The sequence below is a fragment of the Acanthaster planci genome, linkage group LG02, assembly GCF_054643075.1.
Source record: "Acanthaster planci isolate LZ-2023a linkage group LG02, COTS_SCS, whole genome shotgun sequence".
In the NCBI taxonomy this organism is placed as follows: domain Eukaryota; kingdom Metazoa; phylum Echinodermata; class Asteroidea; order Valvatida; family Acanthasteridae; genus Acanthaster; species Acanthaster planci.
In genome coordinates, this window is record NC_141778.1 from 18157070 (window position 1) to 18174077 (window position 17008).

At 41.5% G+C, this 17008-nt stretch overlaps 1 protein-coding gene across 6 annotated transcripts in view; it reads left to right on the plus strand.

Annotated features, from left to right (window-relative positions):
- Nucleotides 1-182: 182 nt before the first annotated feature.
- The window catches only part of LOC110983767 (major facilitator superfamily domain-containing protein 6-like), a 29329-nt gene continuing 12503 nt past the window's right edge, over nt 183-17008 (plus strand). Inside the window, exons 1-5 of one of the 6 annotated variants that reach the window (XM_087130285.1) lie at nt 183-234; nt 2777-2980; nt 3896-4273; nt 12612-12758; nt 15382-16941. In XM_087130285.1, the coding sequence (XP_086986411.1) occupies nt 2890-2980; nt 3896-4273; nt 12612-12758; nt 15382-16941 (2176 nt within the window). In that variant the 5' untranslated portion in view covers nt 183-234; nt 2777-2889. Of the gene's footprint in view, nt 235-344; nt 486-2776; nt 2981-3895; nt 4274-7983; nt 8079-11970; nt 12109-12611; nt 12759-14795; nt 14851-15381; nt 16942-17008 lie in introns of those variants that run through there. The other 5 variants (XM_087130288.1, XM_087130300.1, XM_087130295.1 and 2 more) reach the window with 5 other exon arrangements.

Below are 17008 nucleotides of genomic sequence, written 5' to 3' on the forward strand. Positions count from 1 at the left end.
TTATCAATGATCCAGGTCTCGTCCCCTTTCATTCAACAACTCAGCTTGTCAATAACTTCCCTTGTCCAATCACAGTGACTACTTTTGAATACTTATTTACATATGGATTGGCCTGATCAAAGGTCAGTCCAGGAGAGGGGTTGTAAAGAGTGGCGTGCTTGGTAACAGTTGTGAGGGACAATGGGAGATTCCATTATTCACAGAGGGGGTTTTCAAGTCTACGCAATCTGAGTGGTATGTTTTGCACACAAATTTACCTACATGTACATGTAGTTATTTCCACAGTTTGTATAATTTCTCGTTTGTTGCCTGATTGTTTTGATGCATTTCAGATGAAATCAACTGCCATTGGTAATGTGAGAAAAGAATCCAGCAAAAAGTCTCCCAAGACAACTGGGAATTATTTGCAACCAGTTATTGGCGGAAGGAAACTGGTTGTATGTGTCATACCATGTGTTCCTGGCTGTATAGTCATACATGTACAGGTACACCTCAATTTGTGCAACAAGCTCTGTGGTACACTATGCAGAATATTGCCAGTGAATGAAATCCTCTGGTCTACATCTACACCTGAGTCTAATATAAATTTGCATTGCATGTTCATGTACCTGAAGGTCTTTCTCTAATGAAATTTTGTGGTGACTAGGCAACAGGTTATAAATGTAGAACTACACAAGCCCAGGCTGCAACATACAGGAAATTTTTGAAGGCACTCCTACTAATGTACATGTAGCCAATTATTTTCTTTTGGATTAAATGACCACTTCGTGACCTCTTTAGTATTATAGCCTCTCGTTTTCTGTAATGTGCAGCGATAATAGTACCTTGATCACATTCATGGTGGACGTTTGGCACTTTTAAAAATACAAGTATGGCCATTATTATTATTATTATTATCAAAGAATCAAATAGGAAAATGTGAAAATTTGTAGCTGGTATTATTTCATTATTTATGTTTGATCATATAATGGAGCTACATGTACTCTGCATAGCCCCATGATTATTTCCTGTACATCGTGTATGTGCCGGCTCAAAGTAGAGAGTTATCCATAAGAAAACTGTAATGATGTAAAACCAAAATTGACAGTTATGCATTATATACACGTACGGGCCCACGTATCATATCCACATTTGCAGTCGAAGCTTAAAATTCAACAAACTCTAAGAATATGTGATGTTCAATAATTTGAAATATATACAACTTTGTGTGTGGAAACTACACACAAACTTAGTTCAGCTCTTATCAAATTGGACTAGTCTAGTGGGCCTCTTGAGACCAGTCACTGGTCTTTTGCTCTACTGATCAAATTGTACAGCAGGCTACCAGGACCATACTTCTACATACATTCCCTACAGAGACACCTGAAGTTGGTTCAAGGATGCTTGCATTTCAAAGGGTAGCCGCAATGAAGTTTTCTTGGCCACAATTTTTCTGCAACTCTGTACTCTTCTTCAATGTATGAACACTCTTTTACACTCTCATATGCACAGAAAGGTGCACTTTACTACAACTCTTAAAATTATCCATGCTTTCTTGGACAACTGAGGGTACTGTTGCTGTGATGTCATCCAGGGAAGGCATAGTTCATTGCATGGGTAACTATTAAAATTGTGAACCCAGAATTTACTTAACCCCAACAGTCCTCAGTCCTCCAACAGGTGAAGGACTGAGGACTGTTAGGGTTAATGAAAATATTTCTGAGAAAAGCACTGGTGCCCACTTATTGCTATGCACATAAACAACAACCACTTAAAAAAGACGAGAAAATTTAGCCCAGCAAAACCTACAAAATGCATGACTTTGGAAATACTCACTGGCATAAATATTAAAAAGACAGCAAAATACCCTTTGAAATAGTTAAACAAAAGTTAACAATGAGATTAACTGAGACAAAAAGGTGCAATTTGAAGGATTGTGTTAAAACAAACTCATTGCAGCTACCCTATAAATGTTAACATGCAGACACAGTTAACTACTGGTACATTCTGGACCAGCTACTAGGCAACCAGTGGTCCTTGACTGAACTCGCTCAAGATTTTGCCAATCCCAATGTCCAAGGGTTAACTGAAACAGTATTAAAAAAACTGAACTTCAAGCCCCTAAAAAGAAGAGACTGGCATACTTGTAGTTTGCAATTGCTATATATTCTGTGCTGTTTTGTCACAAATGACATACATTTATACATTTTACATTGAAAAACGTCACGGAATTTTCAACATCACACAGTATTTGGGTCGTACCAAGAAATAAGCAATAGATAATGCAAACGTCATGCAGTCAAACCTTTCAATTTATGTGGTATGCAGTAAACGAAAACATACTACAGTGTTTCAGTAGCCAGTCATCACTGTTAGCAAACTGTATTTACAATATTACAGTCTTTACAATCCTGAGCGAGTGGGGAGAAAATGTGTATGTTTAGAAACTTCATATAATAAAAACCAAGGCTGCAAAGATGTGCATTCAGCTAAAAGTTTTGGCAATTATTCCAAATTTGCCAGATGGAACTCTGACACAAAATAGTTTGCTCCAGAGCTCTGCAACAGAAAGTGGATCACAAAAATTGCTGACTCAGCATGACTTAGCATGTCTTAAGGATTTAAAGATGTCAAGTAACCACTCACTCTAGCTGGAATTCCATCCTTGAAATTGAAACTTGCAACACTTGGTGAGTAACATGAAGACTCGATATTACTCAGTGAGAAGCCATGTGTGACTCACCTGCTTAGTCAGCCTCCTGATTGTCTTCTCGTTCCTCTCCTCTTTTTCCCTCAGCCTCTCCACCTCCTGCTGTAGAGTCTCTGCCCTGTTATCTGCAATCTTCACCAGGTCAGCTATGTAAGGGTCATCCGGGCTGAAGCCTGCAGCCTGCCTCTCGGCCTGAACAGATGGACGGGGACCATCTTCGGGCACGGTGCTGTCGATGTCCATTCTCTGACGGCGGAAGGGGATGTGCCGCTTGCGGCCGCCTGCGCCGAGGTCAAAATTTTTTAAAAATATACGAGTCTGAACATGAGTAATTTGCAGGATTTAACATCTCACTTCCAAAGCTAAAGAATATGCATTGCCATCGTCAAATGGAGAAAGCAATGAGTCACAACACATGTTCCTTCACAGAAAAACCTTCAGTGCCAAAGCATTTTTGGTTTGTGACTTTCCGAAATTCCTTTCTCTCGGGAAGAGCACTGTGCAGTAATATAATGCCATATTCTTTGCGCTTATAACTGTAGTATCAAGCTCCTTACTGTCTGACAGAAGCTGATCTTTAGAGTCTAACCTTTTTAAAGTGTTGACTGTTGACAGTGATGGATTAAAGACACAATTACATGTACATTTATGCAGGTTTGATAAGTATATGTACCTTTAACCACATCATTTGAATGTCAAAGATGTCTCAGATTGTGTGGTGTTACATAAGTTTCTTTTGTTCCCGAAACTGGCACAGTGCGCTTCTGCGTCTTTTCAATACGGGCCAGATTAGCGTGCAGCGGTATTGTATCACTCATCTCTGGAGTGCTGGTGCACTTTTGTCCCCGTTGGTAGTCCGCTCGTGCTGAATGCCACAAACAGTCTTTCAAAATAATGACGGATTTCCTTCGCTATTGACAACTGAAAAAATGTTGGCAATTCCCAGCAGCTCTGTCTTTATTCCAAGTACAGTTTTTTGTTACAAGGCCCAAGCTCTTTTGTCCGATTTCAGGCATCCCAGCTATGCATACAAACCCAAGGTACCCGAAAACGGGCTCCCCAGCGGGATATGGTTAAAAAGGGAATTTAGTCACAAAAAATTGCTTTTGTTTTCTTTTTTATTTCACTGCATTATGCCTACAAATATTTGAACTGAAAGATAAATATTAGACTACTCAATAATAGATTGAATATTCGTACATACAGCACAGGTCTACAAGTCCAACCTACCTGGTGTCTGCACCACTGCCTGGAAGTTCTTCTCCTGCAGCTGGCTGATGCGGTCTCCCTTCGCCTTGGCCTCCTTCTCCAGCGCCCGCACCTTGTGCACAAACTGGGAGTTGAGGAAGCGTAGGTCGGCATTCTCATGCTCCAGCTTGCGCACGGCTGCCTTGAGGTCCTTGATGGTGGCCTCGCTCTCCTCCTTGAGCTTGATGAGCTGCAGGTGGAGATCGTTGTTCTCCCGCACCAGCTTGGCGTTGTCACTGCGGTACGCCTCGTCCGTGCAGACTGGAGTTTTCTCATCAGTGGCACGGCTGGCCTTCAGTGACAGGAAAGATGGTGATTTGCAGATAAAAGTCTGTGGTCAGTTTCTGTACTGTTTCATTTTTAAAGCATCTTAAGCAAAATTTTAATCAAAACTGAAAAAGAATCAGTGAAAAAATAGTCCCAATACGGGCAGATCCAGGTCTTCTGAAATTTGGGGGGGGGTTGTCCAGGGTTAGAATCCAAGTTTTTCGGGGTTGCATAAAGCTGTTGAAGTCAACAGCAAAGAACAGATGTCTCAACGGCAATAAACCAGGATGTATGTTGCAACTTTTGGAAGAGAAATTTGGGATTGGTATCAGTGGCAATGGAAAAGATTACTCATCCCAATTATCACCCCCCCAAAAATTCCCAGGTTGCAAAAGCACCATTTCAAATATTCTCAAATAGGAGATGAATGTTTCAGTATGAAAGACAATTTCATTCTATAAGTTTCAACGTGAAGAAGATTTTAGCATATTGCTACAACATGATGATTAAAGTAAAGAGGAAAAGTTATCTGAAGCTATGCAATGTTCAGTTTTCATATTGTGCTTACACTACACCTGCACCAGTAAGAGATCACACAGAAACCTACATGTATACAGTTTTCAGAAAGCCAGTTATTACATGGAATGAAAAAAGTATTTAAGTTGTGGATGGGATAACGTCACACCCATGCACCCAGTGCCACTGGGATCTGTATTTCTGATTATTTGGGATTTCTCAGACCGAGATACTGTTTTGCATGTCAGTTTCCAGTCTGGCTCCCTCTTCTTACCTGCAGTTTGGCATTCTTCAAGCTGCTGGTTGTGTGCACCAAATCATTGAAGAGTTTCTCCACCAGGGGGAGAGATTCGATGCCTAAGGCTTGACGGTAGCCCAGCTGGTCCAGACGCTTACGCAGAGCAGTGAACCTCTGCTCCGCTAGTGTGGCCATTGTTGAACTGTAAACTTTGAACCTGCTTGAACTGATAGGGGAATGGTTAAAAATTTGAGTCTCGAGAGTGAAAGACGCAGTTACACTGTACATGTAGTTATGGTAAACATAATGCGACTTCCAAATTTCCATAGTTTTAATTGTGAAGTGTCCTTTCCCAAATCAGCACTGCACAATCGTCACGGTCAATCTAGGTTTCAATTTCCACTTACCATCATGAAATAGGGATAGCTCAGTGGGTACACACATACAATAACATACTTGTACATGTAGGCCCATTTTTTTTCATTTAGTAGATTCATACCCCTGGAGGATTTTCTTTAAAGGGTAATAAAGGCTGAGATCCTTTCGTTGTAGACTGGTCTGGTTTCTGTTTTTAATACACCAGAGTGGTGCGACAAAAGTAGACAGTAACCTGTCTAAACTTCCAAAACTATAGCCACTGTGAAAACCAACAAGACTGGTGGACTCTGGACCGTGAATCAGTCCCATCTTTTCTTTTTTGTTTTGTTACTGGCTTGGCAACTGAACATGCGCATTGATTTTTTTAAAAAACTTACGTGGTAAATCTTAGTTTCATGCCATGGCTCACAACACACAACATGCTCACTACAGATTTCTGTCTACTTTTTTGTACCAGTCGGATGACTTTAACTGCCTGAAAACATTATCCAGGCATATGATTTGACCAAAACAGAAAACATAGAAAGTAAACATGCAATCAGATTGAGAAAATATGGAGAGAAAAATGGAAAAAATCCCATATCGAAACCTTATATAGATTGGCAATGAAAATTGTGCAATGCCATAACTATACATGGTCTATTTGGAAGCAATATTAGGCCTACATTGTATTTGCCTTTAACTATAACCACTTCATTTAAAAATATTCCAGGACTGGACCAGAGCATCCAATCAGAAAAAGAAAATTTAAATTATGTGCAATTAGCAGTACAATAAATCATATGAATGGTTTGGAAAAAAAAGAGGATATTATGGAGACAGGTTTTTCTTGCCACTTACATGTATCTGGCACCATTTGTGCATGGGACGCGATTAGTCATGCACGCTATAGGATGGATTACTCTGCTATTGTGGTAGTTATCACATTTCCCAATCGAAATAAAGATTGCTCGCTCACCTTCCTGAATTATCCTATCCTTGCTGTTGTTTAACTCTTACTTTTTAACCTGAATCATACAATTTTGTTTGTGGTTCAATTTATTTTCCTCCACGACAGCTCAGAAAATCTACAAGTGCACCGCATGTGAGCGGAAGTGGAGTCGCTATTATCGCAGTATTGGGAAATGGAGTCTACGATGGCCTTTACAGCGTTTTGTTTAAATGTACATGTATAAATAAGGATAACAGAACGATTTTGTTTTCAGGGTAAACAAAATACATACATGTACATGTACCTTCATTTTGTAATATTAATGTTCCATTTTACCAGTAATTGGCTCCATTTTTTCCAGTCTTCCCCTCAAAGATGCCCCTTTAGACACCTTTGACCAGTTTGGAATTGACATATGAGAACCTAGCTATGGATATCCAAGGGCAGGGCGACGTTAGAAATACCTGTTAACAGTAGAGGTGCAGATCACAACTCAGGGACTGTCCCTGGATTTGGAGAATTCCCTTTATTTGGGGACAATACCAGTCCCCCCAAATGAGAGAATGTCCCCTTAAAAGGGAACATTTTGCCCAAGTGGCCTTGGGTCAAAATATCCACGCACTATTATCATTTTTGTTTTCTCCCACATTTTCCATTCATTTAAGATGTTTAAATTGTTTTTTATGAACTTTGTGCAATGCCACTCGATGAAGTATACTGTACATGTACATGTATATGTAAAGGAATGATTTTGGAAAAATTGTTCGCATACAGTCTTTTCCCACCCTTTATGCTAAATTGCATACTTTTACTCATAATCTTGGAAGTAAACGGTATGATTTTTTTTTAAACGGCAACCTTGGGTGTTTTTTCTGCTGAATCTAATTATGGCAACAAAAGAACCCCCAGGGCAATAGTAGGATCTCCAAACCCACTTAAAAAAAATTGTCCCCACTAAGGGGGACATTCCCTGTTTTCAGGTTTAGGGGACTTTTGTTCCCTAGGACCTAATAAAGGGACTGCTCCACATTAAGGGACAGTCTCGGAGCTGTGATCTGTTCCTCCAGGCTCTACTGGTTAAAGAGACAGACGGTAGGTAATGACAAACAAGATGAAGGAAAATTTACGAATTTCAGAAAAGTTATAGGTATCTTCAGAGTTTTATTAAACACTATCAAACCTTACGGAACCTTGCGAAATTTTTACTCTTCTGTTGTTTTCATGAGACTAATCCTCAGGATATATGTACAACCTATTGATTACCTGGGTGAATATTGCTGATTAGGAACTTGCTGAAAACGCAAATTTCAAATTTTCCAATACCACGATAATACAATTACCGCAATAATATAGGATCCGAGTAATAACAGTTATACAGCATTCGCATGCAGGGGGATTAGTTCATGCATGACACTGACAAGCATGACCACTGTACTGTCACTACTGATGACGGCCAAACGGTTTTCAAAAGGACCGCCAAATATGATAGATCACGTTGAGGAACAACTGCTCTGCTGATGGTTGTAAAAACTAACGTCAAATAAGTATACAGATCAAACAATCTTACCTGGTGTATATGAGTGAGATGTCACGAACTGTTTGGCAATAAAATTGTCAATAATATTGAGAATCCGATGCACGAACGAAGATAAATTCGCTACTCCGATCCGCGCGCCGCACGCTCATGAATAGCGCCCTCCATTGGCGATTCACATACGTGAGATTGTGCAACAAAGCTCCGAGCAAGCGCGCGCAGCCGTGACACTCCATGATATCCATGCGATGAGCACTCAGAAAGGAGGCCGACCGAAGTGAGTTAACGTTTCATTTCATTTCTAATTTGTGCAGAAAAACAGAAATTACAAGTCAACGGTGCTTTGCTGCTTTGTTCCTGTGTCAAATTTTGAGCACGAATGCGGAATGACCGCATCAGCTGTCCTCGGGGTTGGTCCATCATGTCCATTGGCAGTACTCTCATCACTTTCACTTTGGGCTAATTTTTTTCGCAATTACTGCATGGGTGATTTTACACAATGCTACAAAGGCATTGTGGGAAGGAAAAAGGAGCAAAAATTGCCCCTTTTTGCTTCCCACAATAACTTTCTACCTTTGTGTTTCCCCACTGTGCCTTATTTGTTTGTGAGTCCCACTTTTGCCCAACCTGGTAACTGTTATCATTTTAGGAGAGCCTCTACACAGCGATTAAGTTCGCTTTTTCGGCAATCCCTCGGGGTGTTATCAGTTTTTTAGATCTGTTTTTGGTGTTATTCCCAATTTGTGTTTGAGTATATTTATGTGTTGTTCCCTGAGAAATAAGAAATAATAAATCCGCAGCCTGGCCCTAGCCAGTTCAGGCGGCCGTGGTCATTCATAATAATTGTCGGTAATACACACAGTACATCCACATAATGTACTGTAGCTACAATCCTGGACAAATCTCATTGGAACATGCCTCCCCCTCACCCCCGCTGTCAATGTTGTTTCTCATTGGGTAAGCTGGGCTTAATCTTGGTCTAATAAATCATGACCGCGACATTGAATGGGGGAGAGGGGATCTTTTCACTGTGCTTCCCATCCCACAAGCATTGACAAGGTGTTCCAACTATTTTGTCCAGGATTGTAGTTACGCTGATACTGTGGTAGTACTAGTAGAAGTGTTAAAAGAGGTGATTTGTAGAATCCTAGTCTCTCAGACCAGATGTAAACTTGATATTGCATAGCCTTTAAGCAATGTTGTAATTATCGCAATATCAGTCATGTCAGTTCATGATTTCTTACAAAATGTGTGATTTAAGATCTGAGGGAAAGGCCTACAAACTGTCTTCTCTTTTTTTTATCCTTTGGATCACCTTTTTTTGAACTGTTAAAACAGGTGACGGTCTGAACTTCTTTTAAATTCGTAGCTGAAAACACTGTTAATAGAGGTTATGCATATACCTGATGCCTTGGAGGCTCTTCTTTCTAGTTTTAAGTTAGTTATATTGACTGCACAAAAGGCGTACACAAGCCTGTCCTAGCAACACAAAGCGCATGTACTCCATCTCCGCCTCAGTGCTTCAACCTCTACATGTACATGTATGAACCTTTTTGTTCATGTAGATCGATGCATGAAGATAAAAGTAACTGCAGAAGTGAAAAAGTATTCCATTCATTTACAAAGTTTTCAATCTTTTCTTTTCCATGCATGGATGATGTGAGAAAAGACAGTGGTGTGGTAAATACCTGGTATTTATGAAAGGGGGTGCTCTAACCTGAACGTACAGAAATGATTAAATTGAACCATTTCAGAGCACAAAGAAAACAGGGATGAAAGGGAAAGGCGTGAATGTAAAAAAAGGGGGGAAGGGAACTTGCAGGAGGTAACCCCTTCCCCCATCTACTTACTGAAAAGGGAACTTGCAGGAGGTAACCCCTCCCCCCATCTACTTACTGAAAAGGGAACTTGCAGGAGGTAACCCCTCCCCCCATCTACTTACTGAAAAGGGAACTTGCAGGAGGTAACCCCTCCCCCCATCTACTTACTGAAAAGGGAACTTGCAGGAGGTAACCCCTTCCCCCATCTACTTACTGAAAAGGGAACTTGCAGGAGGTAACCCCTCCCCCCATCTACTTACTGAAAAGGGAACTTGCAGGAGGTAACCCCTTCCCCCATCTACTTACTGAAAAGGGAACTTGCAGGAGGTAACCCCTTCCCCCATCTATTTACTGAAAAGGGAACTTGCAGGAGGTAACCCCTCCCCCATCTACTCACTGAAAAGGGAACTTGCAGGAGGTAACCCCTCCCCCCATCTACTTACTGAAAAGGGAACTTGCAGGAGGTAACCCCTCCCCCCATCTACTTACTGAAAAGGGAACTTGCAGGAGGTAACCCCTTCCCCCATCTACTTACTGAAAAGGGAACTTGCAGGAGGTAACCCCTCCCCCCATCTACTTACTGAAAAGGGAACTTGCAGGAGGTAACCCCTCCCCCATCTACTTACTGAAAAGGGAACTTGCAGGAGGTAACCCCTCCCCCCATCTACTTACTGAAAAGGGAACTTGCAGGAGGTAACCCCTTCCCCCATCTACTTACTGAAAAGGGAACTTGCAGGAGGTAACCCCTTCCCCCATCTATTTATCGAAAAGGGAACTTGCAGGAGGTAACCCCTCCCCCCATCTACTCACTGAAAAGGGAACTTGCAGGAGGTAACCCCTCCCCCCATCTACTTACTGAAAAGGGAACTTGCAGGAGGTAACCCCTCCCCCCATCTACTTACTGAAAAGGGAACTTGCAGGAGGTAACCCCTCCCCCCATCTACTTACTGAAAAATTTGTATGTATCTACTGCCAGTACAGGTACATGTATGCTCTGTATCCATTTCATTACAAACTGCATGTTACTCCAGCAAAGTTAACCCTAATAGTCCTCAGTCCTCCAACAGGTGAAGGATTGAGAAGTGTTAGGGTTAAATATTTAATTGCTAGCTTACCGGTATCATTTTTGAACTTCTTAAACAACTTAGTAAAATACTTTTTCAACCCTTCCCTCTGTTGTTTTTTTGGAGCCATCGCACAGTACCCTACTTTAATGCAGTTTGAGGAACCAGTTGGACACTTTATCAGCAATATGTTCATTGTGATTCAGTCAACTGATAACATACTGTATACATGTACTGGTATGTGTACACATACAGTAGGCATGGAATGACCAATCACCCAAAATGCAGTACGTACTTAATATCAAATTCATGAATTTAGCAAATTGAATTGAAACATCAAGGTAACCACATAAAATATGAACAAGGTGTGGTACATCTACATGTATATCCCTAATTTATGCATATACATGTAGATCTTAACAGTCAAGATAAATTAAAAATTTGCATTAAATACCAATGCCTTTGTAATTTGTTTTTCAGAAATAAGCCACTTTGTACAAGTCTTACCACATACGTGTACAGTGTACATGTAATAAGATTTGATATACGTGTACAATGTACATGTACCATGTGGGCCCACATGTAGGTGTAGGGGAACCAGTAGTAGTACCTATGGTACACAATACATGTACATATGCTACAGAAACGGTGAGTAGCGCTGGTGACAGAAGCTGTGGGGCCAGGGGGACCACTCCTCCACATTTTTGACAGGGGGAGGGAGGGAAAAATCCCCTTTTTTGCAGGTCCTATAATGGGGTGAGGCTTATAATGGGTCGGCTTATTCATGGCAGATATGTGACGGTCGTACAACTAGTCGCCCACTTTGAAAATTGTTCCGCCGCTGTTAGTTGGCATGTTCAGGTGGAGTGTAGTGCACATGTACATATGCATGTACACATGTATGAAGTATAAAGTACGGCACTGCCACATTCACGTGCATACATGTACATGTACATACTACATGTCCTGCTGTGAAACTTGGCAACGATACTATTAGAGATGGGTCCATTAGGGCAGTAGGTTTCACTGTGCCCCCTACCTCTTATGATTTTGTACCTTCTCACAGAGTGTTAATTGATACCATTCACTGACATAAGAAATTTGAAGAGCAATGACCTGTCCATTGACCGGTTAGACAGCCAAGAATTGTTTGTAAAAATTATTTGACATTAATCCGTTTCATTTTGCGTCACTTGTTTGAGATTTGACATCAACTACATGTACATGTACAGGACCTGGATGTATAGCTGAAACTTTCTCTCGCTTTGAAATAATCAAATTTCAGCCCTTAACCAGGAAGCTGAAATTCCCCAACATGTGCCCACTGGTTCAACCATTGGCCTTACTGAACTGGGAGCACATTACCTCAATTGAAGGTCTGATTACTGTGGAAATACTTCAGTGCAAAGTCAAGTTTGGAAAGGTACAATACTATCTCCTTATTCATACAGTGTATGTGGAGCAAAGTCATGAATTCATTCAATTAGACCCTCGATCTAATGTAACAATAAAACAAGAACAATTGAATGACATACAAAAGCAGGACTTGGGGCTTCAAACCATACATGTTCAAACCGAGTCAGGTTATTTGGGCAATTGTGTGAATTGGCCCAGAATGACCCTACTGTCATATAATTGATGGTACATGTACCACTTTGTATTAAAACACTGTAAAGAATCCTTGATTAAACACATCAAAATATAAAGTCCAAAATTTCTGCTTCAGCCTAGTTTCCCAGAATCAGACAAATTTGAGTGTTTCAGCTCTGTATCTCAGTTATGATTATCAACCTCCATATCTTTTACTCTAGTACTTTTTAGAAGGAGGGATCGGCGCTTGAGTTCCGCTACATATAGGAGCTGAGCTTTGTGAATTATTCATGAGGCACTGCCAGTCACGTTTCCTTGTCTTTTCTCTTGGACCAGAATACCGGCCTGAGGATGAGTCAAGCGGTGATTTGCATCTCATTAGTGGTTGCCCGACACTCGGCCCGCATGCAGCCATGAAGCTAGATGTGCAGGTCAACCGTGCCCTGCTACCGTTTAAAGCAGTGTATTTCTTCTTTTTGGCAGGTTGGTCTTTACTCTTTTTGGCAGGTTGGTCTTTACTCCTTTCACCTTAATGCTTTGTTCACTGAGAAATGCAGTCTGATGTTCACAGTATTAAAATTCTCTCCGATTTTGTGACCCACTGTTACCTGTGAATAATGTGTCACAGGTCACCAGAGCCACATTGGAGTTTTAGTTTGTTTGGGAAAGAACAGATTGAGCTCTTTGAAATACGCACGACAGATAGAGAAGGTTCCTTGTTGGTTTACATTGTGCAGGATTTTAAAAAAATTTCTCTGGTGACTTGTGGCTACCTGTATTTCTACAAAGGGGGTCAAGTTTGTTTGGGGATCCACTTACTCATTGATCTTTTTGTTGACAAAGTGTGTGTTCCTGGTTTGTTTATCAGTCAACTGTTTGATGGCTTGTTGCTCCAATTGATAACCAATCTACATATTTACAGATCATTGATGTTTTTATGAATCTGTAATTGCTCAGTACTGTTGATGGTTGACGGATTGATAGATTATCTGCTGTTGGGGGGGGTGAGTGTTTACAGACCATTGATTCCTAGATCAACTTCATGACTTAAGTGGAATTATTGATTAGTGAAGACACAGGTTGTTGGTTTGCTTCAAGTAATGACAAAGTGCCAATGTGGATCATTCCACTGATTTACATATGATGTACAGATTTTCTTGATCAAAGAGCCCATCATCCATTTCAATCATTTAGTAATAAATGAAATGATTACTTCCTCTGCAGAAATGTCGCAACTACATGTACATGTACATGGCATACACTGCAATTAATCTGTGTTTTTATTCAAATGGAATTTTTCCTGACTTTTGATGCTGTTAATGCAAAACAGATTGCATCATTTAAGTTGTATCATTTAAGTAACTGTTTGGATTTGGTTTTGACTGCACTTCTTTGTTTGTCTTTGGTAAATTTGTAATTGTTTTCTTCTTGCATTGGAAGAAATGTTTTCTTCCATGACTGAAGGACGTTTTTAAACATGGCCAACATTGAAATCCGGTCTCACCTGTAATGCGCCAAATCAGACAGAAGTACTGTACATGTTTTGGTTAGATGATGTACTGGATGCCTTTTCATTGAATGACAAATGCCATCTGCTCAATTCCGTATGGGTAGCTTTCTCTGGCAGCTGTAGGCCTACATATGTATGAGTAGTTGTCTGACAGTACAGTGTAATTGTATGCATAATATGATAAAAAGCTGCTTTATTAGTGGGGTTAGCACATGGTTATGTTTAGTGTTGGTATTGTACATACATTGTCATTGCACATGTAATAGCATTTGGCATGAATCCCAATTTTTCGTCATACCTGTACATGTATGCTCTCTCATTTTTTGGCCACATCTTCATTTTTATTGACCTTCACATCTTCACGCGTGTAATGTGCTGATCAATAATGGCCTGGATATTATTCCACGCCCTTCATACATGTACAGGTACGTGGATATTGCAGTATCCAGTCTGGCCTGTTGTGTCTCGAAAAGACCGTGTCAGTTGACAGTTGGCTGTTCATGCTTCATTGGCATTGCTGTGTACTTGTTGAGGAGTCAGGTCAATTCTGAAAATAAAGTTGCTCAAAAGTGAAGTAACTGCAAAACTGAAATGGAGGATTTTTTACTTAGGCTTGGACTTGTACTCTACATGTAAAAAATTTACGCAGTGTTGTGCGGGATACAGGTAGTTCGGCAAACAAGTTAAGTGAAACAGGTATGAATAGAATATGGCCAGCTATGAATAGAAATTGCTTTATTTCACAGATTGAAAGGGCAAAAACCAAATATCAAAAGCAGTGAGATTTATCAAACACCATACACTCGGTGCATGCAACTGGAAAATGGCATAGAGAGGTCCATTTTGTAGTAAGTGAATTATTTTGCCAGATGGTGTGGTGTTTTGCATTACAAATGCCATTTCTGTTTACAGATGTCGCAGCATTATGTTCATTTTATTTTTTTTTCTTTCCTTTTTAAAGTTTTTTAATTGAAAAAGATGTCATGTTTTTATGAATTATTGTGCAATAGTCAGAGTCGGGTTGCAAGAAAATGGCGGCCTTCTTGAGAAGGCTGTGTTTTGTGGGTGAGTTTTATAGAATGTCGTGCTTGGCTGGAGCTTCATTCTTAAAGGGGCAAGGCAGTTACCCTATCCAAAGGGCACTTGTACTAGTATTGGAAAATACCAGTTGCCCCCTTGAAGTTCCTGCCCTGTTTGTGCCATTCCGTTGCTGCAGGAATGTTGCCGACTGCAGTAAAAAAAAAAACCACATTGTAAGATACAGAAATCAGCCAAAATTAAATACTTGCATTTACTGGCAAGAACATTTACATGTACATTGTACGTACCACCGTCAAACAGTGCCCTCGAAAATTTCGAAATAGATTATCAATGTTTCAAGTATCACAACCTACCAGTAATGCAGTTGCATTTATTGAGGGAAATTAGCTGTTTGTAAGTTTTCCAAAGATTAAGGATATTGTGTTCCTACATCCATACTAAACTTGTTGTCTATACTGTGTGTATCAATGAATGTGTACCTAGGCAGGGAGGTAGCATCAATCTGTACCAGGGTTGACTCAAGGACAAACTTTTTTCTCGTTTGTACCCCTGCAGGTATGTCCTGCCTGATCCCGTTCCTGCCCGTCTACATGCGCCAACTGGGCCTGACGATCGCCGAGACAGGCCTCGTCCGTAGTCTGGAACCTTGCATCAGTTTTGCAGCCAGCCCTGTTTGGGGCAGTCTGGCAGACAAGTACAGTAAGCACAAACTCCTGCTGATTGTATCCATCGCGGGAAGCAGCATACTGATGTTTGCCATCATGTTCATTCCTACCGCCGAAGCGCCGGGTGCCAGCAACAGTACCTCTGACAGTTACGGGACTGACCAGGAACTGCTGTTGAAATTGGATTGGCATTTAAATTGCAGTTTACCCACTTGGGCACAGAGTTCATTCTGCAACCATTCTGACTCGAGTGACTATGTGACAGCAGATGTCTGCACAGAATTTTGTGACACGGCAGTTATGATGAGTGGAATTGATATGCCAGCAAATTTGACATCAGAGTTTAATTTATATTGTACATTGTGCGTGCCCCCTGAATTGGGGCCAGTGGTGATACCTCCTATTAAATCCAACGCAACTATACAGAGTACTTATAAAACCTCGACTCAGAAGCAGCTAATGCAAGGTCATATTCTCAGGGTATTGTGCCTTCCCATTCGAGCAAATATTTCAAGCATGGGCAAAAAAATAAGTAAGTGTCCCAATGAAACCAGAGATGGCGATTCATGGTGCTCAACAGTTGCAAGAAACTTTTCTGAGAGTCTCCGAGAGTGCCTGCATTGGCAGCAGTGCACCTGTTCCAATTTGACAGCTGTGCCGCAGCTGGCAACGTCACCGCACGCCAGCAACCTGTACGTCTTTGGTCTGGTGGTCATGCTGATCCTGTCCAGCAAGGTATTTGTTTGCAACGTCTTCCCTGTGATGGACTCCACGTTGATGCTGACGCTGGGTACTAGACCCCAGGACTATGGCAAGCAGCGTATGTGGGGTGCCGTGGGCTGGGGCGCATTCGCCCTCATCAGCGGCGTGGCCATCGACACCCTCAGCAGAGGCTCCAGCCACGTCAACTACACCCCTGCCTTTTACCTGTTCGCCGTCCTCGAGGCCGTCTGCCTTGCGTGCAGCTTCTTCATTGTCAGCCCGCCTCACACGGCCAACAAGAAGATGCTGAAGAACCTCTGTAGCTTGCTCATGCAGGCAAATATTGTGACCTTCCTCCTGGTGGTCACAGTGGTCGGGATGTCCTTTGGCATCACCGGAACATTCCTCTTTCTGTTCCTGGATGAAATCCACGGGCCGCACATGCTGATGGGCCTGACTCTTACCGTGAACTGCATATCGGAAGTGCCCTTCTTGTTTTTTGCAGGCCGCATCATCAAACGCATCACCTACATCGGGGTTGCCTATCTGACGCTGCTGTGCTATGCCGTGCGATTTCTCGGCTATTCCCTCATCAACAATGCATGGCTGGTCCTTCCATTTGAACTGCTGCATGGGTTTACCTACGGTGCTTTCTGGGCAGCTTGTACATCGTTTGCCAGTGCCAATGCCCCCACTGGAATGACCACCACCCTGCAGGCAGTCATCTCAGCATTCCATGTTGGAGTAGGTGAGGCAACTCACTTTGAGCAAAATTCAATGAAAATTTAAGGAAAGTTCAACTATTGGTGCATGCT